The 22,165-nt window shown below is 43.3% G+C and overlaps 1 protein-coding gene across 1 annotated transcript; it reads right to left on the bottom strand.

Moving 5' to 3' along the window:
* Positions 1–16,544: 16,544 nt before the first annotated feature.
* LOC129866666 (shaker-related potassium channel tsha2-like) lies at positions 16,545–19,578 on the bottom strand. The gene is made up of 2 exons (XM_055939447.1): positions 17,787–19,578; positions 16,545–17,194 (listed from the first exon to the last, which is right to left on the bottom strand). Exon 1 carries the CDS (start codon positions 19,278–19,280, stop codon positions 17,829–17,831), a length of 1,452 nt encoding a protein of 483 aa, XP_055795422.1. The 5' UTR covers positions 19,281–19,578; the 3' UTR covers positions 16,545–17,194; positions 17,787–17,828.
* Positions 19,579–22,165: the final 2,587 nt, after the last annotated feature.

Raw genomic sequence — 22,165 nt, 5'->3', positions numbered from 1 at the left:
AGGTGAATTTTTAACTGCTTTTAAATGCTAGTAAAACCAAATGCATGCTCTTCAACTGACCCTCGTAAAACGGACTATCCTGCAAAATAGCCTCCAACACTCTACTCAGCGAATTGGATGTAGTCTATCACAGTGCCATCCGTTTTGTCACCAAAGCCCCATATACTACCCACCATTGCGACATGTATGCTCTCGTTGGCTGGCTCGCTACATATTATTTTCCAAACCCACTGGCTCCAGGTCATCTATATGTCTTTGCTAGGTAAAGCTCCGCCTTATCTCAGCTCACTGGTCACCATAGCAACACCCACCCGTAGCACGCGCTCCAGCATTTATATTTCACTGGTCATCCCCAAAGCCAACACCTGCTGCTTTGGCCGCCTTTCCTTCCAGTTCTCTGCTGCCAATGACTGGAACGAATTGCAAAAATCACTGAAGTTGGAGACTTATATCTCCCTCACTAACTTCAAGCATCGGCTGTCAGAGCAGCTTACCGATCGCTGTAGCTGTACACAGCCCATCTGTAAATAGCCCATCCAACCAACTACCTACCTCATCCCCATATTTGTTTTATGTTTTTTTCTGCTCTTTTGCACACCGGTATTTGTACTTGCACATCATCATCATCTGCACATCTATCACTCCAGTGTTAATTGCTAAATTGTAATTACTTCGCCACTATGGCCTATTTATTGCCTTACCTCCTTACTTCATTTGCACACGCTGTATACAGATTTTCTATTGTGTTATTGACTGTACGTTTGTTTATCCCATGTGTAACTCTGTGTTGTTGTTTTTGTCGCACTGATTTGCTTTATCTTGGCCAGGTTGCAGTTGTAAATGAGAAGTTGTTCTCAACTGACCAACCTGGTTAAAACCTCTTATGGCTGAGATTGGCTAAGATCCCGTTAATGGTATCGATTTGACAACAGCCAGTGAAAGTGCAGGGCGCCAAATTCAAACAACAGAAATCTCATAATTAAAATTCCTCAAACATACATGTATTTCATACCATTTTAAAGATAAACTTGCTGTTAATCCCACCACAGTGTCCGATTTCAAAAAGGCTTTACGACGAAAGCACACCAAACGATTATGTTAGGTCAGTGCCTAGTCACAGAAAAACACAGCCATTTTTCCAGCCAGAGAGGAGTCACAAAAAGCAGAAATAGTGCTAAAATTAATCACTAACCTTTGATGATCTTCATCAGATGACACTCATAGGACTTCATGTTACACAATACATGTATGTTTTGTTCGATAAAGTGCATATTTATATCCAAAAATCTCAGTTTACATTGGCGCGTTACATTCAGTAATGTTTTGCTTCCAAAACATCCGGTGATTTTGCAGAGAGCCACATCAATTTACAGAAATAGTCATCATAAACTTTAATATAAGATACAAGTGTTATGCACAGAATTAGATATACTTCTCCTTAATGCAACTGCTGTGTCAGATTTCAAAAAAACTTTACGGAAAACGCAAACCATGCAATAATCTGAGTACAGTGCTCAGACAACAAAACCATGTTGGAGTCAACAGAAGGCAGAAATAGCGTTATAAATATTCACTTACCTTTGAGGATTTTCATCAGAATGTACTCCCAGGAATCCCAGTTCCACAATAAATGTTTGATTTGTTCGATAAAGTACATAATTTATGTCCAAATACCTCCTTTTTGTTCATGCGTTTAGCCCAGTAATCCAAATTCATGAGGCGCAAGCAGACGAAAAGTCCAAAAGTTCCGTTACAGTCCGTAGAAACATGTCAAACGATGTATAGAATCAATCTTTAGGATGTTTTTATCATAAATCTTCAATAATGTTTAAACCGGAGAATTCCTTTGTCTTCAGAAATGCAATGGAACGCAAGCTAACTCTCACGTGAACGCGCCTGGTCAGCTCATGGCACTCAGCCAGACCACTGACTCAAATAGCCCTCATTCCCCCCTCCTTCACAGTAGAAGCATCAAACAAGGTTCTAAAGACTGTTGACATCTAGTGGAAGCCTTAGGAAGTGCAATATGACCAATATACCACTGTATATTCGATAGGCGAACAGTTGAAAAACTACAAACCTCAGATTTCCAACTTCCTGGTTGGATTTTTTCTCAGGTTTTTGCCTGCCATATGAGTTCTGTTATACTCACAGACATCATTCAACAGTTTTAGAAACTTCAGAGTGTTTTCTATCCAAATCTACTAATAATATGCATATCTTAGCTTCTGGGACTGAGTAGCAGGCAGTTTACTCTGGGCACCTTATTCATCCAAGCTACTCAATACTGCCCCCAGACGTAAGAAGTTAAATAAAGGTGAAAAAATATATATATACTGTGTTACTCTATATCCATGTTAAAACGGGTTATATCCATGATGAGTCTTCTATCTATCTCTATTCTACATACAAAGTCGTCCCCTCTCTGCTGCGGGGACGGCAAGGTTAACATACAGCTGGCGGGGTTTATGCTGCATCGGCAAGATAGAACAGCTGTCTCCGGTAAGACAAGGGGTGGCGGTCAGTGTATATTTGTAAACAACAGCTGGTGCACAAAATCTAATATTAAGGAAGTCTCAAGGTTTTGCTCGCCTGAAGTAGAGTATCTCATGATAAGCTGAAGACAACACTATTTAACAAGTGAGTTTTCATCCATCATTTTCATAGCTGTCTATTTACCACCACAAACTGATAATGACACTAAGACCGCACTCAATGAGCTATATAAAGCCATAAGCTAACAGGAAAACGCTCGTCCAAAGGAGGCAGTCCTAGTGGCCAGGGACTTTAAAGCAGGGTAACTTAAATCCGTTTTACCTCATTTCTACCATCATGTTAAATGTGCAATCAAAGGGGGAAAAAACTCTAGACCACCTTTATCCACACACAGAGACGCATAAAAAGCTCTCCCTCGCCCTCCTCGCCTTCTGACCATAATTCTATCCTCCTGATTCCCGCTTAAAAGCAGACTAAAGCAGGAAGCACCAGTGACTCGTCAATAAAGAAGTGGTCAGATGAAGCAGATGCTAAGCTACAGGACTGTTTTGCTAGCACAGACTGGAATAAGTTACGGGATTCTTCCGATGGCATTGAGGAGTATACTACATCAGTCACTGGCTTCATCAATAAGTGCATCGATAACATCGTCCCCACAGTGACCGTACGTACCCCAACCAGAAACCATGGATCACTTTATTTAACCTTTATTTAACTAGGCAAGTCAGTTAAGAACAAATTCTTATTTACAATGACAGCCTACCCCATCCAAACCCAGACGACGCTGGGCCAATTGTGCGCCTCCCTATGGGACTCCCAATCACGGCCGGATGTGATACAGCCTGGATTCAAACCAGGGACTGTAGTGACGCCTCTTGCACTGAGATGCAGTGCCTTAGACCGCTGTGCCACTCGGGAGCCCTACAGGTGACATCCGCACTGAGCTAAAGGGTAGAGCTGTTGCTTTCAAGGAGCGGGACTTTAACCCGGATGCTTATAAGAAATCCCGCTATGCCCTCCAACGAACTATCAAACAGACAGAGCGTCAATACAGGACTAAGATTGAATAATACTACACCGTCTCCGACGCTTGTTAGATGTGGCAGGGCTTGCAAACTATTACAGACTACAAATGGAAGCACAGCCGAGCTGCCCAGTGACACGAGCCTACCAGACGACCTAAATTACTTCTATGCTCGCTTCAAGGCAAGCAACACTGAAGCAAGCATGAGAGCATCAGCTGTTCCGGGCGACTGTGTGATCACGCTTTCCGGAGCCGATGTGAATAAGACCTTTAAACAGGTCAACATTCAAAAGACCGCAGGGCCAGACGGATTACCAGGACGTGTACTCCAAGCATGCGCTGACCAACTGGCAAGTGTCTTCACTGACATTTTCAACCTCTCCCTGTTGGAGTCTGTAATATCAACATGTTTCAAGCAGACCACCATAGTCCACCATAGGTAACCTGCCTAAATTACCACCGACCCGTAGCACTCACGTCTGTAGCCATGAAGTGCTTTGAAAGGTTGGTCATGGCTCACATCAACATCATTATCCCAGAAACTCTAGACCCACTTCAATTTGCATACCGCCCCAACAGATCCACAGATTATGCAATCTCTATTGCACTCCACACTGCCCTTACCCACCTGACAAAAGGAACACCTACGTGAGAATGCTATTCATTGACTACAGCTCAGCGTTCAACACCATAGTGCCCTCAAAGCTCATCACTAAGCTAAGGACCCTGGGACTAAACACCTCCCTCTGCAACTGAATCCTGGACTTCCTGCCGGGCTGCCACCAGGTGGTAAGGGTAAGTAACAACACATCTGCCACACTAATCCTCAACATGGGAGCCTCTCAGGGGTGCGTGCTCAGTCCCCTCCTGTACTTGCTGTTCACCCATGACTGCATGGCCAGGCATGACTCCAACACCATCATTAAGTTTTCCGATGACACAACAGTGGTAGGCCTGATCACCGACAACGATGACCCAGCCTATAGGGAGGAGGTCAGAGACCTGGTCATGTGGTGCAAGGATAACAACCTCTCCCTCAATGTGATCAAGACTAAGGATATGATTGTGGAGTACAGGAAGAGGAGGACAGAGCATGCCCCCATTCTCATCGATGATGCTATAGTGGAGCAGGTTGAGAGGTTCAAGTTCCTTGGTGTCCACATCACCAACAAACTATCATGCTCCAAACACACCAAGACAGTCGTGAAGAGGGCGACTGAAAAGATTTGGCATGGGTCCTCAGATCATCCAAAAATTCTACAGCTGCACCATCGAGAGCATCCTGACTGGTCGCATCACTGCCTGGTATGGCAACTGCTCAGCCTCCGACCACAAGGCACTACAGAGGGTTGTGCGAGCAGCCCAGTACATCACTGGGGTCAAGCTTCCTGTCTTCCAGGACCTCTATACCAGGCGGTGTCAGAGGAAGGCCCTAAAAATTGTCAAAGACCCCAGCCACCCTAGTCATAGACTGTTCTCTCTGCTATTGCAGGGCAAGCGGTACCAGAGTGCCAAGTTTAGGTCAAAAAGGCTTCTTAACAGCTTCTATCCCCAAGCCATAAGACTCCTGAACAGCTCATCAAATGGCTACCCAGACTACCCCTCTCTTTTACGCTGCTGCTACTCTCTTTTTATTATCTATGCATAGTCACTTTAACTCTACCTACATGTACATATTATCTAAATTACCTCGACTAACGTGTGCCCCCGCACATTGACTCTGTACCGGTACCCCCTGTATATAGCCTTGCTACTGTTATTTTACTGCTGCTCTTTAATTATTTGCTATTTGTTATTTAATTTTTTACTTATCTATTTTTACTGAACACTTACTTTTCTTAAAGCTGCATTGTTGGTTAAGGGCTTGTAAGTAAGCATTTCACTGTAACGTTGAAATACCTGTTGTATTTGGCGCATGTGACAAATGGATTTGAAGTCTCTAGGTGAAACGGGACAGTGGATATGAGGGTTTAAGTGAGACTGCTTCTTAGAGATAGATTGAGGACTGTATCTGTGCCATTATAGTGTCGGTGACAGCATGGGCAGAGCCATTGAGGCAATCTCCATTTTGAAGTAGTCAATTTTCTTCTTCACGATTGGCTGATCCATCCTGATGACCCCATTGAACATGTCTCCAACAGGGTCTCCAGGAGGGATCAGTTGGAAGTCCCAGCCAGTTGACTACATTAAAATGGTGGAAGCCCTCAATGGCACTGCCCATTCTAATATGGCTGCCCATGCTAATATGGACTTTTGGCCACTAGTGGCCTTTATCATTCTCAATGGACTGCTTATAACAACGCCACCTATAGGCCAGTCGGTACCCTTCTTTTTGACCAAAAATATTGTCTTCACTGTGAACCCCTGATGACAATTTACAAAGCATGGTTTGATTGTACATACTGTACAAGCAGGAATAAATACACCAATGGCAATATGCCACAACAGTTATGTTTGTTTATAACCACAGACATTGTAATTTAATATAATTTCCGTAGCCTAATCGATATATCCTACAGGGTTAACATCAAATCAAATTTATTTATATAGCCCTTCATACATCAGCTGATATCTCAAAGTGCTGTACAGAAACCCAGCCTAAAACCCCAAACAGCAAGCAATGCAGGTGTAGAAGCACGGTGGCTAGGAAAAACTCCCTAGAAAGGCCAAAACCTAGGAAGAAACCTAGAGAGGAACCAGGCTATGAGGCGTGGCCAGTCCTCTTCTGGCTGTGCCGGGTGGAGATTATAACAGAACATGGCCAAGATGTTCAAATGTTCATAAATGACCAGCATGGTCAAATAATAATAATCACAGTAGTTGTCGAGGGTGCAGCAAGTCAGCACCTCAGGAGTAAATGTCAGTTGGCTTTTCATAGCCGATCATTAAGAGTATCTCTACCGCTCCTGCTGTCTCTAGAGAGTTGAAAACAGCAGGTCTGGGACAGGTAGCACGTCCGGTGAACGGGTCAGGGTTCCATAGCCGCAGGCAGAACAGTTGAAACTGGAGCAGCAGCAAGGCCAGGTGGACTGGGGACAGCAAGGAGTCATCATGCCAGGCAGTCCTGAGGCATGGTCCCAGGGCTCAGGTCCTCTGAGAGAGAGAAAGAAAGAGAGAAAGAGAGAATTAGATAGAGCATACTTAAATTCACACAGGACACCGGATAAGACCAGAGAAGTACTCCAGATATAACAAACTGACTGACCCTAGCCCCCGACACATAAACTACTGCAGCATAAATACTGGAGGCTGAGACAGGAGGGGTCAGGAGACACTGTGGCCCCATCCGATGATACCCCCGGACAGGGCCAAACAGGAAGGATATAACCCCACCCACTTTGCCAAAGCACAGCCCCTACACCACTAGAGGGATATCTTCAACCACCAACTTACCATCCTGAGACAAGGCCAGAGTATAGCCCACAAAGATCTCCACCACGGCACAACCCAAGGGGGGGGCGCCAACCCAGACAGGAAGATCACGTCAGTGACTCAACCCACTCAAGTGACGCACCCCTTCTAGGGACGGCATGAAAGAGCACCAGTAAGCCAGTGACTCAGCCCCTTTAAAAGGGTTAGAGGCAGAGAATCCCAGTGGAGAGAGGGGAACTGGCCAGGCAGAGACAGCAAGGGCGGTTCGTTGCTCCAGAGCCTTTCCGTTCACCATCACACTCCTAGGCCAGACTACACTCAATCAGAGATGAGTCTTCAGTAAAGACTTAAAGGTTGAGACCGAGTCTGCGTCTCTCACATGGGTAGGCAGACTATTCCATACTAATGGAGCTCTATAGGAGAAAGCCCTGCCTCCAGCTGTTTGCTTAGAAATTCTAGGGACAATTAGGAGGCCTGCGTCTTGTGACCATAGCGTATAAGTAGGTATGTACGGCAGGACCAAATAGGAAAGATAAGTAGGAGCAAGCACATGTAATGCTTTGTAGGTTAGCAGTAAAACCTTGAAATCAGCCCTTGCCTTGACAGGAAGCCAGTGTAGGGAGGCTAGCACTGGAGTAATATGATCAAATTTTGGGGTTCTATTCAGGATTCTAGCAGCCGCATTTAGCACTAACTGAAGTTTATTTAGTGCTTTATCCGGGCAGCCGGAAAGTAGAGCATTGCAGTAGTCTAACCTAGAAGTAACAAAAGCATGGATTCATTTTTCTGCATAATTTTTGGACAGAAAATTTCAGATTTTTGCAATGTTACGTAAATGGAAAAAAGCTTTCCTTGAAACAGTCTTGATATGTTCGTCAAAAGAGAGATCAGGGCCCATAGTAACGCCGAGGTCCTTCACAGTTTTATTTGAGACGACTTTACAACCATCAAGATTAATTGTCAGATTCAACAGAAGATCTCTTTGTTTCTTGGGACCTAGAACAAGCATCTCTGTTTTGTCCGAGTTTAAAAGTAGAAAGTTTTCAGCCATCCACTTCCTTATGTCTGAAACACAGGCTTCTAGCGAGGGCAATTTTGGGGCTTCACCATGTTTCATTGAAATGTACAGCTGTGTGTCATCCGCATAGCATTGAAAGTTAACATTATGTTTTCGAATGACATCCCCAAGAGGTAAAATATATAGTGAAAACAATAGTGGTCCTAAAACGGAACCTTGAGGAACACCGAAATGTACAGTTGATTTGTCAGAGGACAAACCATTCACAGAGACAAACTGATATCTTTCCGACAGATAAGATCTAAACCAGGCCAGAACTTGTCCGTGTAGACCAATTTGGGTTTCCAATCTCTCCAAAAGAATGTGGTGATCGATGGTATCAAAGGCAGCACTAAGGTCTAGGAGCACGAGGACCGATGCAGAGCCTCGGTCTGACGCCATTAAAAGGTAATTTACCACCTTCACAAGTGCAGTCTCAGTGCTATGATGGGGTCTAAAACCAGACTGAAGCATTTCGTATACATTGTTTGTCTTCAGGAAGGCAGCAACAGCTTTTTCTAAATATTTTGACAGGAATTGAAGATTCGATATAGGCCGATAGTTTTTTATATTTTCTGGGTCAAGGTTTGGCTTTTTCAAGAGAGGCTTTATTACTGCCACTTTTTGTGAGTTTGGTACACATCCGGTGGATAGGGAGACGTTTATTATGTTCAACATAGGAGGGCCAAGCACAGGAAGCAACTCTTCCAGTAGTTTAGTTGGAATAGGGTCCAGTATGCAGCTTGAAGGTTTAGACGCCATGATTATTTTCATCATTGTGTCAAGAGATATAGTGCTAAAACACTTGAGTGTCTCTCTTGATCCTAGGTCCTGGCAGAGTTGTACAGACTCAGGACAGCTGAGCTTTAGAGGAATACGCAGATTTAAAGAGGAGTCTGTAATTTGCTTTCTAATGATCATGATCTTTTCCTCAAAGAAGTTCATGAATTTATTACTGCTGAAGTGAAAGCCATCCTCACTTGGGGAATGCTGCTTTTTAGTTAGCTTTGCGACAGTATCAAAAATAAATTTCGGATTGTTCTTATTTTCCTCAATTAAGTTGGAAAAATAGGATAATCGAGCAGCAGTGAGGGCTCTTCGATACTGCACGGTACTGTCTTTCCAAGCTAGTCGGAAGACTTCCAGTTTGGTGTGGCGCCATTTCCGTTCCAGTTTTCTGGACGATTGCTTCAGAGCTCGAGTTTTTACTGTATACCAGGGAGCTAGTTTCTTATGACAAATGTTTTTAGTTTTTAGGGGTGCAACTGTATCTAGAGTATTGCGCAAGGTTAAATTGAGTTCCTCAGTTAGGTGGTTAACTAGTTTTTGTCCTCTGACGTCCTTGGGTAGGCAGAGGGAGTCTGGAAGGGCATCAAGGAATCTTTGTGTTGTCTGAGAATTTATAGCACGACTTTTGATGCTCCTTGGTTGGGGTCTGAGCAGATTATTTGTTGCGATTGCAAACATAATAAAATGGTGGTCCGATAGTCCAGGATTATGAGGAAAAACATTAAGATCCACAACATTTATTCCATGGGACAAAACTAGGTCCAGAGTATGAATGACAGTGAGTGGGTCCAGAGACATGTTGGACAAAACCCACTGAGTCGATGATGGCTCCGAAAGCCTTTTGGAGTGGGTCTGTGGACTTTTCCATGTGAATATTAAAATCAACAAAAATGTGAATATTATCTGCTATGACTACAAGGTCCAATAGGAATTCAGGGAACTCAGTGAGGAACGCTGTATATGGCCCAGGAGACCTGTAAACAGTAGCTATAAAAAGTGATTGAGTAGGCTGCATAGATTTCATGACTAGAAGCTCAAAAGACAAAAACTTATTTTTTTTGTAAATTGAAATTTGCTATCGTAAATGTTAGCAACACCTCCGCCTTTGCGGGATGCACGGGGGATATGGTCACTAGTGTGCACGGGGGATATGGTCACTAGGCTTAAGCCATGTTTCAGTCAGGCCAATCACATCAAGATTATGATCAGAGATTAGTTCATTGACTATAACTGCCTTTGACGTGAGGGATCTAACATTAAGTAGCCCTATTTTGAGATGTGAGGTATCACGATCTCTTTCAATAATGGCAAGAATGGAGGAGGACTCTATCCTAGTGAGATTGCTAAGGCGACCACCGCCATGTTTAGTTTTGCCCAACCTAGGTCGAGGCACAGACACGGTCTCAATGGGGATAGCTGAGCTGACTACACTGACTGTGCTAGTGGCAGACTCCACTAAGCTGTCAGGCTGGCTAACAGCCTGCTGCCTGGCCTGCACCATATTTCATTGTGGAGCTAGAGGAGTTAGAGCCCTGTCTATGTTGGTAGATAAGATGAGAGCACCCCTCCAGCTAGGATGGAGTCCGTCACTCCTCAACAGGCCAGGCTTTGTCCTGTTTGTGGGTGAGTCCCAGAAAGAGGGGAAATTATCTACAAATTCTATATTTTGGGAGGGGCTGAAAATAGTTTTCAAACAGTGATTGAGTTGTGAGACTGCTGTAGAGCCAGAGACAATTACTTGATCCCGACACATCTTTCTAGCTGATTTACATGCTGAAGCTATGTTGCGCTTGGTGACCTCTGACTGTTTCATCCTAACATCGTTGGTGCCGACGTGGATAACAATATCACTATTCTCGGCAGTTTTAGCTTTAGCCAGCACCATCTTCAGATTAGCCATAACTCGGTAGCACTGCCCACTGGTAAACAATGTATGATCGCTGGATGATTCGTTTTAAGTCTAATACTGCGGGTAATGGAGTCGCCAATGACTAGGGTTTTCAATTTGTCAGAGCTAATGGTGGGAAGCTTCGGCGTCTCAGACCCCGTAACGGGAGGAGTAGAGACAAGAGAAGACTCGGCCTCAGATTCCGACTTGCTGCATAATGGGGAAAACCGGTTGAAAGTTTCTGTCGGCTGAATGAGCGACACCGGTTGAGCATTCCTACAGCATTTCTCTCCAGAAGCCATGAGAAAGTTGTCCGGCTGCGGGGGCCGTGCTAGGGGATTTATACTAACGTTACTATCTGTACTTACTGGTGGCACAGACGCTGTTTCATCCTTTCCTACACTGAAATTACCCTTGCCTAACGATTGCGTCTGAAGCTGGGCTTGCAGCACAGCTATCCCCGCCATAAGGCGATCGTTCTCCTGTATATTATGAGTACAGCGACTGCAATTAGAAGGCATCATGTTAATGTTACTACTTAGCTTCGGCTGTTGGAGGTCCTGACGAACCATGTCCAGATAAAGCGTCCGGAGTAAAAAAGTTGAGTGAGGGGAAAAAACAAAATATAAACGGTAATTAAAAAGTAAAAAACGTAAAGTTGTCAGGTAGCAAAGTAAGGTTGGCAACAAAACGCACAGCAACACGTAAACAAGCCTGCAAGTTGTGACCAAACACCAATGATGTCACCTAATGAGATGAATGAGACATTAGGAACGAGTCTAGTATTAATGCTACAACACAAATAGTGTTATGTGAGTTTAGCCTTACTACACTTTTTATCAATTTAGCTACCTATTGTGCCCCCCCAAAAAAGTAAATAATCAATATCCATTTATGTTTTTACAGTCAACTGGGTACTCAACAATAGAGAAGGTATTTTTGGACATGATCCATTGACAATCCGTTGATAGACATTTTCGGGGCCAAACAGCAAGTGGAGTGAGCTCTTAACTGCTAGTATCATTAATAAAGAATGGGGTGTCTTTCCAACCCTCCCTATCTACACAACGGATCTCATTGAATTCCTCTCTCTTTCTCTCTCTCTCTCCCTTTCCCCCACACTCTCTCTGCTTAGTTTATTCTGCTAAGATGTGCTGCTAGTGGACCTACCATATTGATGAATTAATATCATACACTTAATATATCACTGTCGCACTTCAATTAAGTTAATGGAGTCGTTTGCAATATTAACTAGTTACTTTAAAGTAAGGACACTCCCATCCCACTTCCTAATTATTGCGTGGAACTCCGTTCCATCTCATATTGCTCAAATAAACGGCAAACCTGGTTTCAAAAAACAGATAAAGCAACACCTCACAGCACAACGCCTCTCCCCTATTTGACCTAGATAGTTTGTGTGTATGCGTTGATATGTTGGCTACGTGTGCCTGTAAAAGAAAATGTATGTAGTTCTGTTCTTGTCTAATTATGTTCTGTATTATGTCATGTTTCATGTTTTGTGTGGACCCCAGGAGGAGTAGCTGCTGCTTTTGCAACAGCTAATGGGGATCCTAATAAAATACCAAATACCTAATATTATCGAAGAGTTACTATTTTTGGGAGGATCTATGTTGTTAATATTATAAAATATGATTCTATTTTACATTTTCCATACATGAAATGAATTGCAACTGTGGAATATTCAAATGTGTATTTCAGTAAATATTACTTTGTAATAGAACTGTTTTGTCACTTGATTGTTTTATTTTCATTTGCAAACCAAAACAAAGTGGACCATATTTTTTTTAACCTTAAACGTATATGTAACACAGGTCAACTAATGTTGAATATTTATCCTTACTAGTGAGATTCCAGTAACCAATTATATTTAACGAGGCAAGTCAGTTGAGAACAAATTCTTATTTACAATGACGACCTACCGGGGAACAGTGGGTTAACTGCCTGGTTCAGAACAACAGATTTTTACCTTGTCAGCTCAGGGATTCAAGCCAGCAACATCTCGGTTACTGGCCCAACGCTCTAACCACTAGGCTACCTGCCACCACATATTGTAACATGTTTAAAAGTTGACAACTATTACAAATCAACTGTCAGAAGCTGCTTGAGGAGCAGTTTATTTTGAGCCAATCAAAACTCAAATAAATGGCCTGGCTCCCCCTTAACTCTGTTAAATAGAAAACCCAAACCCATGGCAGCAGTTCCACAAGATCTGCCATGAGAGGTGACTGTATAGTTCCCTTAAGGAAAAGCACCTTTAGTCAATCTGCTTTCTCTGTGAGAGCTTCCCATGTCTGGAACACACAGCCATTAGACACACACAGCTGCACCACATAACGCACCTTCACAAAAACATAAAGACATGGCCAAAGGCCAATCAGACTTGCGAACATGATCCCTAGCCGTGTATTGCCACTTTCCATGTTGCCTATAGTTTGTGAGGTGTGGAAACATTTTTGTTACTTTTATGTACAGTACTTTCGGAAAATATTCAGACCCCTTGACTTTTTCCACATTTTTGTAGGTTACAGCCTTATTCTAAAATGTATTAAATAGTTTTTTTCCCTCATCAATCTACACACAATACCCCATAATGACAAAGCAAAAACTGTTTTTTATATTTGCACATTTATTTATATATATATATATAAAAAAATGAAATAACACATTTACATAAGTATTCAGACCCTTTACTCAGCACTTTGTTGAAACACCTTCGGTAGCGATTACAGCCTTGAGTCTTCTCGGTTATGACGCTACAAGCTTGGCATACATGTTTTTACGGAGTTTCTCCCATTCTTCTCTGCAGATCCTCTCAAGCTCTGTCAGGTTGGATGGGAAGCATTGCACAGCTATTTTCAGGTCTCCCCAGAGGTGTTTGATCGGGTTAAAGTCCGTGTTCTGTCTGGGGCACTCAAGGATATTCAGAGATTTGTCCCGAAGCCACTCCTGCGTTGTCTTGGCTTTATGCTTAGAGTCGTAGTCCTGTTGGAAGGTGAACCTTTGCCCCAGTCTGAGGTCCTGAGCGCTCTGGGGCAGATTTTCATCAAGGATCTCTCTGTACTTTTCTCTGTTCATCTTTGCCTCCATCCTGACTAGTCTCCCAGTGCCTGCTGCTGAAAAACATTCTCACAGCAGGATGCTGCCACCACCATGCTTCACCGTAGGTATGGGTGCCAGGTTTCCTCCAGACGTGACACTTGGCATTCAGGCCAAAGAGTTCAATCTTGGTTTCATCAGACCAGAGAATCTTGTTTCTCAGGGTCTGAGTCTTTAGGTGCCTTTTTGCCAACTCCAAGCGTGCTGTTGTGTGCCTTTTATTGAGGAGTGGCTTCCGTCTAGCCACTCTACCATAAAGGCCTGATTGGTGGAGTGCTGTAGAGATGGTTGTCCTTCTGGAAGGTTCTCCCATCTCCACAGATGAACTCTGGAGCTCTGTCAGAGTGACCATCGGGTTCTTGGTCACCTCCCTGACCAAGGCCCTTCTCACCCAATTGCTCAGTTTGGCCAGGCGGCCAGCTCTAGGAAGAGTCTTGGTGGTTCCAAACTTCTTCCATTTAAGAGTAATGGAGGACACTTTGTTCTTGGGGACCTTCAATGCTGCAGAAATGTTTTGGTACCCTTGCCCAGTTCTATGCCTCGACACAATCCTGTCTCGGAGCTCTACGGACAATTCCTTCGACCTCATGTCTTGGTTTTTGCTCTGACATGCACTGTCAACTGTGGGACCTTATACAGACAGGTGTGTGCTTTTCCAAATCATGTCCAATCAATTGCATTTACCACAGGTGGACTCCAATCAAGTGGTAGAAACATCTGAAGGATGATCAATGGAAACAGGATGCATCTGAGCTCAATTTCAAGTCTCATTTCAAAGGGTCTGAATACTTATATAAATAAGGCATTTCTGTTTTTTAAGTTTAATACATTTGCAAACATTTCTACAAGCCTGTTTTTGCTTTGTCATTATGGGGTATTGTGTGTAGATTGCTGAGGATCATTCTTTTTTTATTATTATCCATTTTAGAATAAGGCTGTAACATAACAAAATGTGGAAAAAGTCAAGGGGTGTGAATACTTTCCGAAGGCACTGTATTTTGTTTTGTTGCTTTTTGTGCTATTGCTGTCTGAGTTGCTTGTTGCTTGTTCTATGTTGCTTTGCATGTGCTCACTGCTCATTGTTTGTCTGTATCGTTATTGTAAATGTTTATGATATCCTGCCCAGGGACTGCGGTTGAAAATTAGCTGGCTGGCTAAAACCGTCACTTTTACTGAAACGTGCATCGTCCCTGTGAAAATAAAAAATAAACTCTAAATCTTGCGCTAGCGCTAGTTAGCAACTTCCTTCAAACTACACATAGAGACATAAAACTGGTATCCACAAATTCACCTCACTCTGGGGAAGTACACTGAACAAAAATATAAACGCAACATGGAAAGTATTAGTCCCATGTTTCATGAGCTGAAATAAAAGATCCCAAAAATGTTCCATATGCACAAAAAGCTTATTTCTCTCAAATTGTGTGCACAAATTTGTTTACATCCCTAGTAGTAAGCATTTCTCCTTTGCAAAGATAACCCATCCCCCTGACAGGTGTGGCATATCAAGAAACACAGGTGCACCTTGTGCTGCGGACAATTAAAGGCCACTCTAAAATTTTGTCACACAACACAATAACACAGATGTCTCAAGTTTTAAGAGTGTGCAATTGCCATGCTGACTGCAGGAATGTCCACCAGGGCTGTTGCCAGAGAATTGAATGTTAATTTCTCTACCATAAGCAGCCTCCAATGTTATTTTAGGGAATTTGTCATTACGCCCAACCGGCCTCACAACCACAGACCATGTGTAACCACGCCAGCCCAGGACCTCCACATCCGGCTACTTCACCTGCGGGGTTGTCTGGGACCAGCCACCTGGACAGCTGATGAAACTGTGGGTTTGCAGAAACTGTCTCAGGGAAGCTCATCTGCATGCTCGTCGTCCTCACCAGGGTCTTGACCTGACTGCAGCTTGGCGTCGTAACCGACTTCAGTGGGCAAATGCTCACCTTCGATGGCCACTGGCACGCTGGAGAAGTGTGCTTTTCACGGATGAACTTGCATGGTGTCGTTTGGGTGTGAGGTTGTGAACAGAGTGCCCCATGGTGGCGGTGGGGTTATGGTTTGGGCATGCATAACCTACGGACAACGAACACAATTGCATTTTATTGACAACAATTTGAATGCACAGAGATGAGATCCTGAGGCCCAATGTTGTGCCATTTATCCGCCGCCATCACCTCATGTTTCAGTATGATAATGCACGGCCCCATGTCACAAGGATCTGTACTCAATTCCTGGAAGCTGAAAATGTCCCAGTTCTTCCATGGCCTGCATACTCACCAGAAATGACACCCATTGAGCAGATTTGGGATGCTTTAGATCGATGGGTACGACAGCGTGTTCCAGTTCCCGGCAATATCCAGCAACTTTGCAAAGCCATTGAAGAGGAGTGGTTCAACATTCCACAGGCCACAATCAACAGTCTGATCAACTCTATGCGAAGGAGCTGTGTCGCACTACATGAGGCAAATGGTGGTCACAGCAGATACGACTGGTTTTCTGATCCACACCCCTACCTTCTTTTAAAAAGGTATCTGTGACCAGTCATGTGAAAGCCATAGATTAGGGCCTAATGAATTTATTATAATTGACTGATTTCCTTATATGAACTGTAACTCAGTAAAACCTTAGAAATTGTTGCGTTTTTCGTTTATATTTTTGTTCAGTGTAGATAAAGGGCCTCTTTGCCAAAATCCCGAAGTATCCATTTAATGTGTGTAAAGGTGCACCCATCCAGAACAATTATAATAAAGGCCACATTGAGGTATTTTCAGAATTGTTTTATAAAAAAAATATTCTTCAAAAGTTCATACATTTGAACAATCTTACAAAAATATAAATACATCTTCATGACATTTTTTGAGCACAACTGACATCTCCGTACATGCATACTTAATAAGATTCCTATGGTTAAGTTATTTTAAGACTAGTGATTTTAAAACTAGCTTCCCAAAGAACGTTTATAGCAAAATCAGATTCTCTGTGCAATAAATAGTTCAATAAAATAAAGGACTACCCATAATAGTTATTTTGAAATCATCCACTTAATGGCACACAGATATGTTCGCATAAAGATTCTGAGTTGAGCGCAACGATTGAATTTACAGTATAGGCCTATTTACAACAATACACAACAGGATATCTACAGTAGTAATTTCAGAGTTCATTGAATACACTGCAAAATACTTTGAAAGGCGAAATGATTTTCAAAGGTTATCAGTTTCCTAAAGGCAGAGGCTCCAAAACCGTATTTTCTTTAGCGAGCTCTCCGTTGGATGATGCATCAGCATCTGTCATCTCACATTGCTGGCCAATTGTTCATGGAGACATGCCATGTGTGTTTTTATTCACTATCTTGCCTTTTTCAGTTCCAAGCATATCTAGAATTGGAAAAGCCATTTCCTTTCAAGTGGAGCAGAAAAGCAATGGTCTTTGATCTTGTCCCCTGGAAGTAAAAAGAAAATCATGTTTTTTTTGTGAGTGGTGACATTCCATCACTTCTGTCTAAAATGTCCCTAAAAAGCTTTTTTTATGGAAAATGTATACACAGTCACAAGTAAATTATACACACACTTACATCATCAGCAGCGTCTTGCACACGTAACGTAAATAGCTGCTTGAATGTTTTACCTGAGAAGCGTCTGCTGCGCGATTGCGTTTCAACCACACAGTGGCGCTCCGAGTTCAGAAATTCTATAAACTCTCCAAAAGCAACCCAGTTTTAGAAGTTGCTGTGGCCACAACACTGTATGCTACTGACCTGTAATACAGTTTTAGGCCTACTGAAGGTGTCAAACAAATTAATTCCAGCTATTTTAAGATTATATGCCAACAAACACCGTGCGTAATAGGGTGGGTAAAACTGCGTGTAGTTATTCAAACATGCACATAGGCCGGACACTGACCCGACATTACTGTGATGAAGCATTAGGCCAATTGAAGGTATCCAACAAATTAATTAAAGTTATTGAGAGATTGCATGACAACTTACTGCTTGCGTAAAAGCGCCCGTAAATGTTCTCAGGCTAGCTACTCACCGATATCGTTTTTTCTGCTCAGCTAGGGCGTTGCTTGTTTTTTCATACATCTGTCAGCTTGCCAGTGTAATGTTCAAACGGGCTGAAGTTAGTAAATCTGATAGTCTCGAAAGAATCATCTTCAATGTACTCTGATTTGGCGAGGGACTGTTTGCTGTCGCTGGTCGATTTGAATTCGCCAAATGAAGTATTCTGTTGGCCACAAGTCACGTGAGTATACACGGCGGTGTCCTCATCATTGCGTTCTCTGTGATAAAAGTAATTAAAATTGGAAACAATGACAGGGACAGGTAGGGCTATGGTCAGCACTCCGGCGATGGCACACATAGATCCCACTATTTTGCCGCCAACAGTAACCGGGCACATGTCTCCATATCCAACCGTAGTCATGGACACCACCGCCCACCAAAATGCGGCGGGGATACTCGTGAATCCGGATTCAGGGTCGTCTGTCTCTGCAAAGTAAGCAGCGCTGGAGAACAGGATAACCCCGATGAGAAGAAAGAATATCAAAAGACCTAGTTCACTGATACTGGCGTTGAGTGTCTGGCCCAAGATTTGGAGACCCTTGGAGTGCCTGGAAAGTTTGAAAATCCTGAAGACTCGAACCAAACGGATGACTCTGAGTATGGCTAACGACGTGGCCTGCTCGCTCCCCGCTCCCTGTAGCTCTGCGAGTTCAAGTCCAAGGGTGATGAAATAAGGAGCAATCGCTAATATGTCAATGACGTTCATTGCGTTTTTGAAGAAAGCCGGTTTGCTGGGGCTCGATAAAAACCTCATGAGAAATTCAAAGGAAAACCATACGATGCAAAGTGACTCAACCATAAAAAACGGGTCTGTCAACGGATTATTTTTTTTGTGTCGAGTAGTCCCATTCGTGGTGAGGTGATTACTGAGTTCTATGTCTGTGCTGTGATCTTCCCTGAACCGTGGCAAAGTCTCCAAACAGAAGATCAATATGGATATCAAAATCACACTGACTGATACAACAGCGATCATCCGGGCAGGCCCCGAGCTGTCGGGGTACTCAAACAACAACCACATCTGGCGCTGAAAGTCGTTGTCAGGCATCGGACGTTCCACCTCTCTGATCATACCTTCATCTTCTTTGAACATCTCTATGGTCTCCTCTTCGATTTCATAAAATTTGATTTCTTCCATGAAAATGTCCATGGTAACGTTGACAGGTCTCCTAAGCCTCCCTCCAGACTGGTAATAATAAAGGATGGCATCAAAGCTGGGTCTATTCCTGTCGAAAAAGTACTCATTTCTCAACGGATCGAAGAAGCGCATCCTTTTACGTGGGTCTCCCAATAGCGTAGAGGGAAAGCGCGAGAGGGTCTTCAGTTGAGTTTCGAAGCGCAGCCCGGAGATGTTGATGACGACCCTCTCGCTGCACTCCTGATCGCCCCGCTCCACGTCGCAATCATCTGGGTACAGGGGAGGGACTACCACAGTCTCGTCCTGGTTCTCACGGGATACAACAGTCATCTTTTGCCCCTCTCAAGAGTACGCGCTTCACTCACCTCCACGGCCCCAAACTGTCACTTTCTCTCAGTAGTTTTCTTTCTTTCTTTCTCTCCCTCTCTTTCTTTGGGTAATGAATCCAAGTAAATCCTCACTGTATCACTCCAGCCTCCCAAAGGGTATGATTAATTACTCCACCATGTGTTTTTTTCTGCCCAGTAAAAGTGTTCCCCCCATTTAAATCAATAAACTTTTTTGTAGTTGCAGACGGTCCTGAAATAGTCTCGTCTGTCTACTTGCTACCGTTGGCTGTCTACAGTATTGGCTATCATATTCACACCATTTTAAACAGCCAGAAGCCCTCCCCAAATTGACTGACGTGATGACACTCGCTGCACTGTCCACTGCTCACTTACTGCTCTCTCTCTGTGTCATGTTGTTGAATCTAACACGACTAGTAAACACCTATTACACGTCTTCAGAGTTTTCTCAACTCAGGACTTGCCGTGTTGACCAGTGTCCTAATAGCTTATTTCAGAGAAACAAATCACTGCCATCGTTTTTTATTAAAGGACTGACCAAGTTTCCTTTAGTTAACCTACACAAAAATCGTAACTCAGTCAACTTCACCAGTTTGTTTTTTTACATTTCAAATGTTTGTTTCCAATGTGGACTAACCGCAGGGGCTTTAATGCAGCTTCACATTGGAACAATATTAGCCATTTTCGCACATCATGTCTAAATCATCCAAAGGTATCAATAAATTATTGTGAAGCTCTACAAAGTCGGTTATAGATGTTTTGAACAAATTGATGCTTGAAAAATGCTGATATCGCTCCCGTGACTTGAATGGGATTTGTGTCACAAAGGCTAAAACGTTAGCATGTGGAAACAGTGCCAGGGAAACTAAACCAAAGCATGGATTGCTGTCATACCTTGGCCATAGACTGCTTACAGGACAAGGAAATCAATGTGTCATTTTGACATTTGGCGAACTTTCCCCTTAAGAACGACTGCAACCCTCAAAATGAAAAAGTATTTTTTATTTTCTTCATAGTTGACATGTTCCTGATATTACTGTAGGACCTCTGCCCACACTGTAAGTTCATGTTCTCTTACACAACCGGTTTCAGCTGCTTCACACATGGTGTGCTTGGAACACTGTGAGAAATAAACCGAAACAAGGTCAAACATCCTTCCTAGGAATATACAGTTGATTAATCTGTGTGTCAAAACTGAAGCACCAAACCCAAGATAGGCTGTGCATCTACAGATACTCCACAAATGACCCGTTTTTGATACAGTAGCCTATGTAGCCTACCCGACCCATGCTATAACAGCTAATTGATGGCCAATGAAGTCCATGACCGTCAGTTAACATAGTGGACACAGATTAACTGGTCCCTCTATCTATACAGACCCAGGGTTGGATGTTAGCGTCGAATGTCAGCGTCACGACATGGTTCCCCCCCCACCAATAACCTGTTAGCAGCATACAGCGGTCACCAAACGGCTATCTAGGTCAGGCCAAGGTGTCAGGGCCTTCTGTCTTCATGTTGGGGCGGCAGGTAGCCTAGTGGTTAGAGCGTTGGACTAGTAACCGAAAAGGTTGCAAGATCGAATCACTGAGCAGACAAGGTAAAAATCTGTCGTTCTGCCTCGAACAAGGCAGTTAACCCACTGTTCCTAGGCTGTCATTGAAAATACGATTTTTTTCTCAACTGACTTGCCAAGTAAAATAAAAAACAGTCAGTCACTTCAGGCTGATGAATGTGTCAGAATAAAAAAAGCTTCTAAGAATGCCAGGTTCATCATTACTGTCAAGAATCTGGATCTAGAATTTCTCTGTCATTTTTCACATCTTTTCCCCCATTGGTCATATAAGCTATGACACGCAGATGCTCTTACGCAGCCTTAACTGAAAACAGCACTAACTGATGACCAGTCACCTCATTTGCCTCTGAGAGACTCACTTCTTTCCCAGAGGTGATATATAGCACATGTGAATCTGGGGGAAAAAAGTAGCTCAGTAACTAATGTAATGGACATGGGTTATTAGAGCTGACTGAAAAATAATATAATTTAGTTAGCCCCGCCCCACCCCACCCCACCCCACCCCACCCCACCCCACCTGCCCAATGGAGCCTGAGGCGTGTAAAATGCTGACAGGAAGCACATTCGACCCCCTCACTATGGATGTCCTGACCTGTGGGTGCAGGAGACCCTCCATGGCAACAGGATATCCTCAAGTCATTCACACCACTAACGGAAGGCAATATAGAGGTCACGCCAGGTCCCACAGCGCTCACATGTACACGGCACACAAGCGTGCATATATTGAAGCACAGCATGAACTCATCAACCAATGTTGACTTGTCAAAATATATGCATGGATGTGGTGTATATATTTCAAGTCTTTCCTTCTTATAGGACGTTAGATATTCTTATAGGACGTTAGATACTGATCGACAAGAACTGCATGTATACACTCATTGTTGATCACGCCACAGAAAAGCATGGCATTGGCGCAATGTATCCAGATCAATTCATTATTATCGTGTCGTTATCATGGAATAATCTTGGTGTTAGTGATTGACGTCAGAGACGAGGCATGATATCATGTGATCCTCCATATGGAAGTGTAGAAATCAATATAATGATGATGAAACACTGTGTGAAGTTCGTTCTGGGTGGAAGTTATATTTACCGACTTTGAACACAGTTGCACACATTTCACCATGCAGCCTCTCTTTATCTAAATATAGCAGAGATGAGCTTTCCTCCTTCCTTGCACCAAGCAGTACTGACATGAGGTAATCACAGTGGGAACTGTGGGTGACTTCCTTGACTTTCAGTTTCCATGCGTGTCCGTCTGTCTGCCAGCATTAACCGCGCGATTCAATAACTGT

Source organism: Salvelinus fontinalis, chromosome 12, assembly GCF_029448725.1.
Source record: "Salvelinus fontinalis isolate EN_2023a chromosome 12, ASM2944872v1, whole genome shotgun sequence".
NCBI lineage: Eukaryota > Metazoa > Chordata > Actinopteri > Salmoniformes > Salmonidae > Salvelinus > Salvelinus fontinalis.
The sequence above is the reverse complement of the archived record's forward strand: the minus strand, read 5'-3'. Positions and strand labels throughout refer to the sequence as shown.

Excerpts from the sequence above, each read along its gene's own strand:
- LOC129866666 (XM_055939447.1), bottom strand. The coding sequence starts at position 19,280 with ATGACTGTTGTATCCCGTGAGAACCAGGACGAGACTGTGGTAGTCCCT.